Source organism: Musa acuminata, chromosome BXJ2-2, assembly GCF_036884655.1.
Source record: "Musa acuminata AAA Group cultivar baxijiao chromosome BXJ2-2, Cavendish_Baxijiao_AAA, whole genome shotgun sequence".
In the NCBI taxonomy this organism is placed as follows: Eukaryota; Viridiplantae; Streptophyta; class Magnoliopsida; order Zingiberales; family Musaceae; genus Musa; species Musa acuminata.
The window spans coordinates 28,548,253-28,562,759 of record NC_088339.1 but is presented as its reverse complement, the minus strand read 5'-3'; the positions used below and the strand labels follow the sequence as shown (position 1 = coordinate 28,562,759).

At 37.7% G+C, this 14,507-nt stretch overlaps 2 protein-coding genes across 2 annotated transcripts; one reads left to right on the top strand and one right to left on the bottom strand.

Annotated features, from left to right (window-relative positions):
* Window positions 1-299: 299 nt before the first annotated feature.
* LOC103975622 (probable inactive purple acid phosphatase 2) lies at window positions 300-3,731 on the bottom strand. Its single transcript, XM_009390636.3, has 2 exons — window positions 2,992-3,731; window positions 300-1,919 (listed from the first exon to the last, which is right to left on the bottom strand). Exons 1-2 carry the CDS (start codon window positions 3,694-3,696, stop codon window positions 645-647), a joined length of 1,980 nt encoding a protein of 659 aa, XP_009388911.2. The 5' UTR covers window positions 3,697-3,731; the 3' UTR covers window positions 300-644.
* A 3,221-nt stretch (window positions 3,732-6,952) lies between these two features.
* Window positions 6,953-14,266, top strand: LOC103975623 (probable galacturonosyltransferase 13). The gene is made up of 6 exons (XM_009390637.3): window positions 6,953-7,482; window positions 9,021-9,079; window positions 9,182-9,337; window positions 10,224-10,811; window positions 11,939-12,241; window positions 13,401-14,266. The coding sequence occupies exons 1-6, from the start codon at window positions 7,272-7,274 to the stop codon at window positions 13,686-13,688; spliced, it is 1,605 nt and encodes a 534-aa protein (XP_009388912.1). The 5' UTR covers window positions 6,953-7,271; the 3' UTR covers window positions 13,689-14,266.
* The last annotated feature ends 241 nt before the right edge of the window (window positions 14,267-14,507 follow it).

The following is a 14,507-nucleotide window of genomic DNA, read 5'->3' as shown; positions in this document are numbered from 1 at the left end:
GCTTGATACCACTGAGTCAGTTCATATTACAAGTAGGGAGATTATGATCACTTATATGACAAAGAAACAATCTTAGCCAATCCTATATAATGGTGATTTTATATGGATATATAGCCACATCAAGTTATGACTGTCAATGGTAACTCTTGATAGATATCAACAGTTTAAAGTTCACAAATAACAGGAGACAATATAATGCTTAAGTTGAACCCACTAAACATAACGATGAGAGCAGGAAAGAACATTGTTCAAGTTCATGCATGTAAAATACATATATGTTAACAAATCACAAAATCATGTGAAGGCTAAACCACTTTCATTTCTTTAAGATCCAAAAACAGCAATATATACCATGAGATGAATCCGAATCACCATTACATAATAAGCCATAAAATGTTTTATAGATGCAGTACATACATCTCTAGAACTTGAATGTCTTACAGCACACCCTAAAGATGAAAGGTACCAGAAGGCAGCTCTTTGGCAGATGCATACATGGGGGCGGTTGTACAGAAACTCCAGCTTCACATAATTTATCTCGACAAGCAATTATGAATTCTCTATTGATCCAGGTGAGTAACACAAATCAAACCTTTCATTGTTTTTGATGCTGCAGAGTTCTACTAATTCTTCATCCTAAGACTTCACATCTCTTCGCTCTTCACAGGAGTCCATTGAGAACGTTCTAAAGAATCCCTCTTGCAACGAGTTATAAGACCGAGAACATATCCCACAAGGATGCCCACAACCAACACACTTGTGGCTTTCACATACCATGGGAAAACAGACACCACAAGCACACCATCGCCACCACTTTCCAGAATTTTTTCATCGTCATTGACACTCTTCAGAATTTGGCCAGATAAAATTTCCACCATATCATGTACTTGTCCATCGTGGTTTCCAATGTAGCTCAGAGTTAACTTCTCCCTGGTAGCAACAAGCCGTGTATAGCCAAACTCACCACCCCGATACATAGATCTTTCAGGTTGAGGATAGATTGGAACATCAGTATGATCAGGCCTCGGCTCCCAGATTGGCTGCCAATCTTGCCCTGCCATTCCGATTACAAGGTGCACTGGTGCGCCACCAATGGATGTAAAGTTGGATGTCACATCCGCACATCTGAAGTTTTTCAGAGGGCAGAACCTCTCATACCTATGAACATGGCCCCATAAAGCAAGGGTTACATTGTTCTGCACCAAGAGGGGTTCCAGGTTCTCAAGCATTCTCTCCCTCATTGGAGCATCCCTTAGCTCATTACTACTTGTGTACATGGGACGATGGCCTTGGACAACAACAAAAGGTGTTTTGTTTCTGTCAACGCTCTCCAAATCAGCCTTTATGAAGTTGTACTGGTCACTGCCTCGGAGGAAATTGGTTTCAGTTGATATATAGAGAAAATGTACAACACCAGCATCGAACGAAAAGTAAAGGTTCTGAGTGTCTGGTGCTCCAGTCCCTGTTGGAAATGAAGAATTCCCAGGCATTTTGAATCTGATGCTGTATGGAACACCACATTCACCTCCACCATCCTTTCCATATACACCGTAGGACCATTCTGGTCGCCAAGGTTGTGTTGGCCAGTCATACTCATGGTTGCCTATGCACACATGGTAGGGGATCCTAGAAGCTATAGGCTCAATCTGATTGAAGAACTCATCCCATATCCAGGCAAAGCCTCTGGCGTAGCTGATGTCCCCAATGTGAGAAACAAACATAGGCTTGTCACCGAGGGATTCAATGTCACGAAGAATCCACTTCACAGTCGATCTGCTCTCCTCTTGTATGCGGTAGAAGGTCGCATATGGAGTGTAAGTTCCCATGTCTCCAAACAGAAAGGCTATTGTCTCATTTGAATCACTGTCGCGGGATATAAAGCTATGGATTGGACTCCAACCTCCTGCATCACTGCCAACCTGTGAAAAGAGAATTAGAAGCACTAATTAGTTAAGAATATTTTGTTAAAACCAATATGTGAAGAGAGACTAAGCAAGGTTTTGTTTTCTTCTCCTGATATTTAGCTAAACATAATATCCTAATTAACTAATAAGGAGAATAAAACAAGAGCAGCAGGAAAGCACTAGGATCTTGGTAATCAAGCATCAGTTTTCCTTAATTAAAATATTGTGTTCATGCTAATACAGGATAAGGATATGACACCATCTTTAATGCTTAAATCAATGTTGCATCTAGGCACAGCTGACAAACAAGCATTTTGGAAGAAGCATTCCGAGAGAGGGTGGGGGGTGTTTGATACTTATTGCGAGGTACACGACCATTACAAGTGTAGCTTAGAATTTAGACTCTGATATATCTCAATAGCAAAAGAATTACAGGACATAAAAAGAAACAAAGGAAGAAAATAACCATCGAAAGAATCCGTTAAATACTTTAGCTCTGTATATTCTCAAATTATGAGAACAATAAGGGTCGATACTGAAAGCACGCAATGAAGGCACATAGAGAAATAACACAAGTAAAGCAAACTCGACAAATTTCATCAAATTAAGGTACAAAGACCAATATCGGTTTCTGGTGGACTGCAGCCAGAAGCAACTATTTGATGAATAAGAAATAAACTGAAGCCTTTATCTAGACAATTAACAGCAACAGATGAGCCTCACTCCCAAAGCCATGAGCTTTCATCATGCCATGGCTGATGTTTGTATATCTATCAATCAAACACTCTCTAAGTGAAATTTATATTCCTTCGCTTCACTTCTATCCATCACAACTCTACAGGTATCTTGGAAAGATTCAACAATCAATGAACCCTAGAATCCTAACCGATCCATTGCGCAAATAATTCTGAACCCAAAAGAGAGGACATCAAGTGCAATAATTTGATTGCATCTGAATCATTTTCCTTGATCCCCAACATTGATTCAATAAATACGACAACTAAATTATCACAAACATACAAAAAAGAGACTAATAATACCATAAATTGCACAGAAGAACAAATTTTGAACCACAGGTTCGCCTTACCGTGTAGTAATACTTCTTCCCCTTCTCCAAATTCTTCATGACGCCATCATGTATGGATCCGGGATCCCTCCACCCGATGCTTGAATTCGCCGGGAAATCACACATGTCTTTCCTCTCATACCTCCTCACCGCCGTCGCCGCGATATGATCCAACCGCGCCGCGTCCAGCCCATAGCTCACGAAGCTCTCCGCCCCGTCCGCCGTCACGAACATCACCCGCATCTCGTCCTCCCGGTCCGTGAAGGAGAGGTGGATCTGGTCCGGCCCCGCTGCGGTCTCGAACCGGACCTCCTCCGAGGCGGCCAGGCGGTGGCGGGTCCCTGGAAGCGGGTTGTGATCGTGGTCGTGGTGGCGGTAGTTGACCTCCTCGCGCTTCCATCGGAAGACGCGGAAGACGTAGTTGGCGCGGAGGTTTACGAGGGGGATATCGACGGAGCCGGAACCGGAGCGCCAGCCGTCGGAGGCGTTGAGGAAGACGTAGCCGATGAACTCGTCGTTAGCGGAGTCCGGCGGGGAGTAGACGCCGAGCCAGTCCAGATCCGATGGCGAGTCGACGCCGGACCACCGCACGGTGACGGTGCGGTTGGCCCGGGTGAGGGTCGCCGGGGACACGGAGAGGGAAACGCGGGAGAAGGAAGGGGAAACGTAACAGGCGAAGAAGACGAAGAGGCAATAAAAGATACGAGGGGTTTTGTGGGTAACCATTGGCGATTGGTGGAAGACGGAGATCGAACATCGTGCTTTTTGGTGGTTGGCATAAATAGAGAACAGCGGAAACGAAGTGGGGAACCGAAACGATCGTAGAAACGTGGCCGTGTTCTTGATACTTTGAGAGGGCAAATATGGTTTTCCTACGCGTTTTTAGATACCCGTTTCCCACCTTCTTTATGATTGGTAAAATGTGGGCCCAGCGGTAGGTGATGAAGCATTGTCCTCGAGAGTTTTGTCGTCAACGTTGGTGTCAGGTGCTTGTTAGCCGTAGGATAGAAGGCTAATAAAGAGGATGATGCGTGAGATGGAATCAAAGATTCTAATCAATCACGGAGAGACCCTTCGACCTTTATCCACAGGTCGTGTACTAAGTGACTGCGTTTGTCGTAACCAATCAACGCGAAAGTGCACGGACAAGCCATGCTTACGCAACAAAGCAAAACGACGAGCTCCGACTCACTTCGCGCCTCAAGTCACGACTGCATGGAAAGTGCAATGTGGTGCTGGACACGCACCACATTTGTCACTCGTGACTAAATCGATCGACGCGCAACGGGACATTACACATTCTTGAAATGTATACGTGGCATACGAGGTTAGCTATTAAGATTTAGTCGTATGATTAATATGATAAGGTTATGAAAATCCAAATTATTAGTGTGATAGGATGAGCTTGGATTTCCAATAATTGTTTGATTTAACTTAAATACTAAAAATTTTCATACTAGGCGTTGATTAAAAATTTGTATTATTCCTTTGTTATTCTTCATCCATGTAATCGAGTAATGAGATGGAATATTCTTTATCACTACACTTGATACTTTATGATCATAGAATATAGACATGAGAAAAATAAGTGTTTCTTCCAACGCACTTCATATCTAACTGTTGAATTAATTTTTATTTTTATTATACTTTCACGTACAAAGATAAAATTATAATATTTATTTTTTTCCGATTGACACATAAAAATAAATTTTAAATTATTTACTTTATAAAAATCAAATCAACTAGTAGAAAATAAATTAATTAATAATTTAATTGAATGATAAAATTTCTAACTTATCTATATGATTAAGGAATTTAATTTTAAATATTATTTTAATCATACTACACAAGCAAAAAAGTTAATAATTTAAATAAAACAATACATTAATTTATGATAATTAATTTATATTAAGAGAGAAAAATCATCATGATTACATTAAATATTACATTAAATATGACATGATTAATCTTAGATCGTATAAGAGGTGTCTTTAGGAAGGACGTAACTAGAATGAGTTCTAAGGCATATTCAATTGATAAAACAAATCCTAAATTACATAAACAACTATAAAAAAATAAATAATTATTTTAATAATATAAATATATTATTCAGGCTAATTATATATTACGTCATGCAGTTAATTACTTTTAACATTCTGGTTTTTATACTTTCAAAAATTACATTGGGATCTCTATACTTATAAAATTGAAATATTTAATCATGTTTCTCTTCGTGTCATTAACTCTAGTTAAAGAAATACTGTACATACAAAAAATAATACGAAAATAGGGCTTAAAAGATAATTTTATGATCTATTCTTACCATCCAAAGGAAAAATATAAGAGGAAGGATTTTGTTGGGAAACAAAGTAAGGCAGTGCTATTCAATTGTTCCTTTTTTTTTTTTTTTTTTTGTCTATCTTCGAAGGTTTTGTTAGAAAATGAAATACTTGATCGAAAGAATCTCTCTCTCTCTCATGATCTTATCTCATCATTATCTATCGATTGTTGTAAAACTATTGATTTCTCGACTGCTATTCAATTGTTTTAAGGATGTCACTGGAACTATAACTTAATTAAGAGAATCGAGAGTTTCTGGGAAGAACTGAAGGGTCATTGGAGAACATTAACAATCAAGTCTAAACTTAGACCAAAGGAAAGCTTTTGGGATTTAATCAAAGCTTTCTCCTTTCAATAAACCGTTTGGGAGGATAAAGAGAAAGAATGCGCTTTCATATAAGTTATGAAAGGAAAAATTAATATAGATGAGAATATACTATATAATTACCCTTTTAATCCTATTTTAATACTATTTTCTACGTGTGATAGCGCGTATAGTACTTTCATCAGTATTCTCTCATTACTTGTCGGAAGAGGACTATTAATTATATCACAATATTCAATAATGAGGCTTCATGGCTAACTCACACTTTTTTATATGGATCTATACTTTCATTAATAATGTCATGTCATTCAAATTTCTCTGCTTTGTTATAAAAAAAGATCTCAAATAATCTTCCCAATCTATTTTAGAAAATAAATCAACACATTATTACATAAGCCCACACATATCATTAAAAATGATGATATAGAGATACTTTCCAGTGAAGACCAACCTATCATCATTAACTCGAGGAGTTAGTCTTGAAGGAAAAAATGATCTCATTCTCTTCAATGTTTCTCGAATTGAGATCTCCCTTTGAAGTGTTTGATGCATGTTGACCGAGTAACGCATCTTCCCCCGTTTGATGAATCCACCTTAGCTCGGACAAAACATCTCCCTCATATAAAATGCATCTACCTAAGCCACAAAACATGATGTATCATAATCAGAAAAGCATCTCCTCGGCGATTGATGTGTCGATCCAAGCAAGGTAAAGGCATCATCTAGCACATCCAATATATTATATATATACAACATTTCTACCTTTACCTAGGAAAGAAACATCCAAAATATTGAATGCATCCTAACCATACAAAACATCTTCTCCAGTCTCATATGTTCCCCCAAAATAAGAGTGGCTGGTACGTCTTAATCGGATTAAAAATCTCACTGCAATTTGATTTGATTTGATTTGATTTGGATCGGTCGACTCCGGTCCGGTTTATATTTTATAATCAACTATCGGAGATGTTAGATACTAACGCACACATCCAAATGGAAGTTACTTATCCCAATTGTACATGCAAAACCAAGCAAGCATCAAAGTCCATCACTCAGCTCAGCCTGGTGGAACTGTGCCAATTCAAAATTTGACCCAAATCCAATCGGGTCAAACATCAATCCCCCCTGGAATCATCCAACCCACCTATCTAAAATAAGACTCTTTTGGCTTCCCCCATTTTGTTTTATTCCTCCATTTAATTAATATCATTTACTACAGAGAGAGAGAGAGAGAGAGAGAGAGAGAGAGAGAGCGAGCGAGGAGAGGGTAAATAAAAAGGTAACAGATCTCGCAATTGTCATAACACCACAATTTCTTCCCCCCCCTTCTCTCTCTCTCTCTCTCTCTCTCTCTCTCTCTTTTAAGATCTCGTCAACACCATCGCGAATTCTTCCCTTCTCTTTTCGATCGGAAACTCAATGCCGGATCTTCATAAATCCCATCATTCAGCTGCCCGTAGCTCGATTTCCGCCAAACGATCGCTCGATGCATCGTATTGCCGCTCCGTAGCGTGTTCTTTTGCCTAGAAGCTTTGGGGGAGTCAGCATCTCGTGTTGCCGGCGCCGACACGGCGACGGCGGTGAGGGCCGGCGGCGAGCAGCAGCGGGCGCGGCGGCGTCAGCCACGACGAGGACGATGCAGATTAGTTTCTCGCCTAGCATGAGAAGCATCACGATATCGAGCAGCAATGGGTTTCTCGACTTGATGAAGGTGAAAGTCGCCGCCCGCCACATCTCCTACCGGACCCTGTTCCACACCATCCTCATCCTCGCCTTCCTCTTGCCATTCGTCTTCATCCTCACCGCCGTTGTCACCCTCGAGGGCGTCAACAAGTGCTCCTCCTTCGGTAGGATTTGGAAACCCCTTCAACTTGTTCTTGAATTTAATTGCGATTTGCGTCGGTGCTGATGGATCTGACACCGTAGATACGCCCTCTTAAGGGGGAAGAACTAAATCATGCGATTTTCTTAGATCTGAATCTTTCTGTTAAAACTTCAAAACTTACAGTTGTTGTGCATGCTGATCTTGGTATGGTGATGTGTTGCTTTTGGTCCATTTTAGTTGATACGAAATATGATTGCTTGGTGTTGCATTGGCACATCGTTTACCCTATCTTTACCCTATAATGGGTTTCATAACTTAATGGAATTCTTAACTCTGGATCCAGTACTGTTAATGTAGGTCTAGAATTGGTGGTCGTGTCCCGCGTTAGGTTTACTACATTGTGAATTTTTGGCGTTTCTGTACCTGTCCTGCTTGGATGAAATTCAAAATGATCCTTCTATTTATTTTTGACATGAACTGCTTGACGATTCCAAGCTTCAAATTTGTTATACATGTTCTTACCCTATGGTATCTGTCCAATTGATTTCTACTAGTCTCGCAATTGTCAGAGTTTCTGAAGTATTATTAAAATTTGGTTTCTGTTATTGGTGTTAACTGCAATGACATGGCCATAAGATCCTGCTTCTTTCTTTTATCTCATTAAGTTGTATCTCTGATTCTTTTATTATGTTTTCTTCATTCAAATTTCTATGTTTCTTTTCTTCTTGTTTGTTCAGTGTCTAGTTTATCGATTTATATGTGGCCTTCTATTTTAAATTAATTATGCTATTAAACATTTAATTGATCTTAGTTAATTTGTTCATATTTTTCTTGCCTTCTCAGTATCCCTTCTCTCAGGAAATTGATTGCTGCATTTAAATTTCGACTGGTGGAGCAATTGTAATGCCATTATCTTCAATTATCACTCCTAAGCACCTACCTTGCCATCCTAGTTTGATTACCCATGCATGATTCTCATTGTTTGAGGTTATACTTAGTAGCTCTTTCATTTCTGCCACCTAGAGGCAGTATTCTGAGGGAAGCTACACTAAGTTATTAGCAGTAAGGTGTTTTGGTTACTTCTGTTCTTTCAATATTTTCCTGCATTGTGTGTTATCTTGTTGGTTCCTATGTTCTATATTTTCATGGTGATATTCCTTTGAAATTCACAATGAACAAATGCACCAGTAATGCTTGTTCATTATGAGTAGTTCTGACAAGTTCTGCATTAAAGTATCTTGATTCTTCTTTATCTAATACTTGCTTAATTACTTAATTTATGTATGTTTATATTTCCATGGTAATGCAATCAGTTGCTATCTTCTTCATTCCATTGTGTTTGACTAGGTGTTTTCTTAACCTGCTACCTGCAACATCACGAAGATTTTGCTATGGTAGGATTTTTTTGAAACCTACCCAAGCATGTCTTTACAGTAAAATCATTAGGAAAATTATAATGAGGTTCTTAGTAGTCTAAATTTTGCACTTAACATTGTTAAGCTAATTACAGGAAATTATTGCATTGGCAAATAACATCAATTTTGCTGTTATTTGTTTCAGATTGTTTGGGGAGGCGCTTAGGACCAAGGTTTCTTGGTCGCGGAGGTGATGATTCCATGGTAATGTTTTCTGTTCTTTGCTATTTAAGTTCATAATTCACCAAATAGTTTTCTCTCTCTCGAGTATTTCATCTTATTTAAAATACATCGACACACTTACAGAAACTTGTTAAAGAATTATATGAGATACTTGACCAAGTAAACTCTGAGGAAATTCCTGCTGGCCTGAAATTGACGGAGTCTTTCAGTGAGTTTCTTTCCCACATGAAGAATAACCAGTATGATGCCAAGACATTTGCTGTAAGGTTGAAGGCAACGGTATTTCCATTCATTATTCCTCTATATCCTTATTTGATGCATTTTCTTCCAGAACAATATTAAAGATGTCTGTTAAGCTTGTTCATGCTTGTAACTGTACACTGGAATCTTTTTTAAATTAGATTGACCATGTCCCCAAAAGTTGAGATTATAAAAATTCCAGTGCTGGTCTTTTCTGCAGGATTCTAAGAATTATTCTTTGTACAGTTAAAGTTGCATAGTTTAGACCAATGAAATGTTAGAAAATGTTTTGGCATAATATCTTTTCTTTGTTGACTAATGGGATTGATGCAACTAAGGATCATGTAGGTTCATCTAATGCTTCCTCTAACCATGCTTTGACATATTAATTTTCTCTGCTTATTCCTGACTTTATGCAACTCATTTATTTTCACCTAACATTTCCTTGTCAACGATTAGGTTATCTTTCATCATATATGATCAACCTAATTTTTTCTTCCAGAGAAACTTATCTGTCATGTCTTAACCATTAATGTCAATTCTTTTGATGTTGTTCACCAAATCCATAGCATCACCAATGAAGATAATGAGATTATTTGGCTATCATTTAGATAAACATGGCCAAGGTTAAAGAAAGATGAAATTCATGTCTGTCAAGAAAATAAAATTATCAGATAGAGAAAATTGTGGATGAAACTTTCTTTTATTAAGAAAAATGTATCACGTAGAGAATATTTGTTAATTTATTATCATCTGAATGTATATAAATTTCATCTGATCAAATATTATTTTGTAGGTATTTTAACGTAAAAATTGACACCTCTCATTCTTAGATTTTATAGATATGAATGTTAATTCATTTACAAATAGTTCATTAAGTAAATATTCTTGGGGATTTTCTTTCTGATTTGTTTGTTATTCACAGATGGAAAATATGGAGAGGGAGGTAAGAAGATCAAGACTGGCAGAACAACTGCACAAACATTTTGCAGCAACTGCTATTCCAAAAGGCATACATTGTCTCTCATTGCGCTTGACTGATGAGTATTCATCCAATGCCCAAGCTCGTAAACAGTTGCCACCACCAGAGTTGCTACCATTGCTATCTGATAACTCCTATCACCATTTTATTCTAGCCTCTGATAATATTCTTGCTGCCTCAGTTGTTGTCACATCAGTTGTAAGATCTTCATTAAAGCCTGAAAGGGTTGTCTTCCATGTCATAACTGACAAGAAGACTTATCCGGGTATGCACTCATGGTTCGCCTTGAATCCTCTTTCTCCTGCTATAATCGAGGTGAAAGGTGTTCACCAATTTGACTGGTTAACAAGAGAAAATGTACCTGTTCTTGAAGCTATTGAAAATCACCATGGTGTTAGACACCATTATCATGGAAATCATATCATGGGCACCAATGTTAGTGATAATCCAAGGATTTTTGCTTCTAAACTGCAGGCGAGGAGTCCAAAATATATATCTCTACTCAACCATCTGCGCATATACCTGCCCGAGGTAAATTAGTCATTATGTGTTTCTGATTTCCTTTTGCTTTATGACACCTTTGCTAATATGGTGAATGATTTCTACAGTTGAAGAAATGATCATAAAAACACTTAGTGAGAAATGCTTGTATGACTTGTTATAGCATTTTCACCCCTTAGTGTTCTGTATAATATGAGCAAAAGCATCAGGCCACATCGTTCAAGCATAATTTGAGCATTTAGCTGGCTTAGGGCTACTATGGCAGCCTCTGTAAAGCTGAGTTTAACATCCACTTTGAGCCCATATCTATAGGCTTAGTTTGGTCAAACTGTTGGCCAGGCTTTAAGGGTAGAGAGCTGATCTTTATATCTAGAGGAAAAAGGAAGTGAAGAAAGCCTTATGTTGCAGAATATGATAGCCTCATCAGTCATTGTTTCTTCTCATCTTAGTATAGACTGACAAAACCTTTTCTGATTTTTGTCATAATGTGGTCGTATAATGACCTTCAGTCTGCTTATCTTGTTTGTCATATGAATTGCATACTGACATAATCCATCTTTCCTGAAATAGATTGGTCATTACTGCCCAAAATTGTCAATTTTTGTGAAATATCCTCCTTGGATTCATGGCGACCATTGTAGTGCATGCTAAATTAAATTTATCCTTCTTGAATGCTCTTGGATTTTGTGCATGCTAAGTTCCACTTAAAATACATGTTGACAAAGAGGGTTGAAATGAAGAAAAAAGAAAAGTTAGGTGTGTGTGAAGTAAACAAGACAAAGTCTATTGTCAAATTTAACTTACTCACAGTGTTAGAAACATGAACTTCTTTAAAAAGCCTACTCGTATCATCGATATGTATTGAAGTTGAAGTTCCACTTATGCTTGTCTCTCAAATATGGACAGTTCTAGATAGCACCACATCCGTGTCATGTCCATGTTGGAAACTTCCAAAACACCTCAGCATTTCAATCATATTAGGACAAATGTATCATCTCCATACATCTATAACATAATATAGTAGTATTATATTAAATAAGTGATATTTCACATATTATATTACACCTCAGACAGTAGTTTGTTTTCTCTGTGACAAACTTAAAGTGATTTTGTTGAAATTAATGATGATAATGTGCATTATTAAACATGTAAAACAGCTCTTTCCAAACCTCAACAAGGTGATGTTTCTTGATGATGATGTTGTTGTTCAACGTGACTTGTCACCGTTATGGGAGATTGATCTTTCTGGGAAAGTAAACGGTGCTGTGGAAACTTGCAAAGGTGAAGATACATGGGTGATGGGCAAGCACTTCAGAACATATTTTAACTTTTCACATCCACTCATAGCCAGTAAGTTGGACCCTGATGAGTGTGCATGGGCATATGGAATGAATATCTTTGACTTAAATGCCTGGAGGAAGACGAGCATTAGGGAAACATACCATTACTGGGTGAAAGAGGTACCTTTCAAACTCATTTTTCATCTCATTTCTCATATTAATCTGTTCTAGCTTTTGTTTCAGTAAACAATAACTTTTTTCTTTTAGTTCTCAGTGAGCCCGTAGTTGCTGATGAACCAAATTTATTGATATAGTTTACTCAACATCAGACTTGTTATTGTCCTCCATAAAATGTCAGCTAAATTTGGTTATCTTGGTCCATATAATTGGTGCTAATTTTTCTAGAAAGTATTCCGCGAATAGTGCAGTTAAAGTCAGATAATTTTGATCATCTTGCTCCATCTAATTGGTGCTAATTTTGCTAGAAAGTATTCCATGACTGATGCAGTTAAAACTGATCCTAAAGATAAATAGTTTTTGACCTTCAGATACTATTGATATAAAGATGGCACTTTCATTAAATAAATATTCTTCAACATTTTTAACTCACCACATTTTTGAAGACATTCTTATGTAAATATATAATCAAGGTATAGTTCTGTAGCTTGATGATAAAGGTTCTTTGAAGTTTGAAACACATTCTTTTTACTGTTTCTGTTCCACTTCTGTTATTAGATAACTATCATTGATGACTTTTTTCTTGCTCTATTGATAACCATTTTTTTCACTAAAATCATCTATGCCACAGATAATAGTTATATTATAATAGGTTTGACTTGCAATTTCTTTATAAATTCTGTGTATGCCATAAATGTACTTGGATGAAATGGATGGTCTTTCTATAATTCTGCGTAACTTTTTTCACTTGAGGTCGAAATCTTGGTCCAGAATTTTTCTTCCCTTCTGCTCATGCCTACTCAAGCAGTTTATGAACATTTGTTCCATTTGCTTACAAATCGAATTAAGCCTATCATCTCAATAATGTAATCAACATATATATGAATTCTTGATTGTTCTTTACTCGTATAGGCAAAACCAACTTGAAGCCCATTTTCCCTTGTTACATGTAGCTAGAAAGAAATACAAATTATTAAATGCTTATACTGTTTGTTTTCATAAGTTTAGGTTTCCTAGGTGTACATTTTTTTATCGGTTTGCTTGATACTTGAACAGCGCAAGTTGATGTGCGATTGCACTTCTCTCCACAATTTGCCATTATAACTGCACATCTCTGTTAATCTGCATCTCCTTTTAATTCTTGTTCTTGATTTGGCTACAGAATTTGAAGTCAAACCTCACCCTCTGGAAACTCGGTACATTGCCACCAGCTCTTATAGCATTCAGAGGTTACGTCCGTCCAATAGACCCATCATGGCACATGCTAGGTTTGGGCTATCAGGAAAAGACAGACCTCGACAGTGTCACGAAGGCTGCTGTGATCCACTACAATGGCCAGTGCAAACCATGGCTGGAGATTGGATATAAGCACCTCCAGAAATTTTGGACAAAGCATGTAAACTATTCCAATGACTTCATAAGGAACTGCCATATCTTTGAGCCACAATAAACTGGGCAGCTACCATAAAGCAGGGAGGTAGTGTTAGAGATGGCTCTGTTTTTTTCCTCAAGATCTGAGCAACCACTGAGGTAATCAAGAAATCAGCTGTCAAAGCAGTGCAGTCAAAATGGTTGGGACTTCTCACAGATCTATCCATTTAAGCAGCTTCAGTCCTGATGGCATGGAAGATTCTATTCATTTTGTAAGATGCTCATCGGTGTTGTCATATTAAAGATAGTTCTTCGCAGAATTCTGGAGGGTGTGTTACCCGGTCCTGGAACAAATGATGGTTCATCATATTGCTGTCGATGGAGTATGGGATCACACCACCGGTACACACTGAAGCCAGGATTGGATTCTCTCGCGAAGCATTCGGATCATCTTTTCTTCTAATTTTGAGTTTATTTATTTATTAATTTACTTCAACCTTATGCTTCTTCTTTTATCCTCCAAATTTAATGGCCATGAATTTTACATCTATAGGAACCCCCCTCCCCCCCTTCTCGGTATTGGGGAGCTTTAGGATATTTGTCTTAATTCATAATATGTTAAAATGTGCAGCTAATTCTTTTGCTTCGATTGCTCAATTGTCACTTTTTTCTTTATCATCAGATTCCCATTTCTACAATCACAATTACACAATTCTATTGGCAAATTTCAGTGATTGTTTCTCACCATTCATAATCATTGGAATGTGTATATGACCACACATTATGGATAAGTTGATGGTTCAGCATTACTGATATCAAAGACTATATTTGCTTGAATGGATAGGCTTTTTTTTTTGGGTCAGATAATTCCGTCAGTGTGATCAAGTCATCATGCAGT

What these genes read in the sequence shown, in the direction of transcription:
- LOC103975622 (XM_009390636.3), bottom strand. Translation starts at nt 3,696, where the DNA reads ATGGTTACCCACAAAACCCCTCGTATCTTTTATTGCCTCTTCGTCTTC. An exon ending in GGAAGAAGTATTACTACACG is followed by an intron (nt 1,920 to 2,991) that starts GTAAGGCGAACC and finishes CTCTTTTCACAG; the next exon opens with GTTGGCAGTGATGCAGGAGG.
- LOC103975623 (XM_009390637.3), top strand. Translation starts at nt 7,272, where the DNA reads ATGCAGATTAGTTTCTCGCCTAGCATGAGAAGCATCACGATATCGAGC. An exon ending in CTGTAAGGTTGAAGGCAACG is followed by an intron (nt 9,338 to 10,223) that starts GTATTTCCATTC and finishes TGTTATTCACAG; the next exon opens with ATGGAAAATATGGAGAGGGA. An exon ending in TGCGCATATACCTGCCCGAG is followed by an intron (nt 10,812 to 11,938) that starts GTAAATTAGTCA and finishes CATGTAAAACAG; the next exon opens with CTCTTTCCAAACCTCAACAA.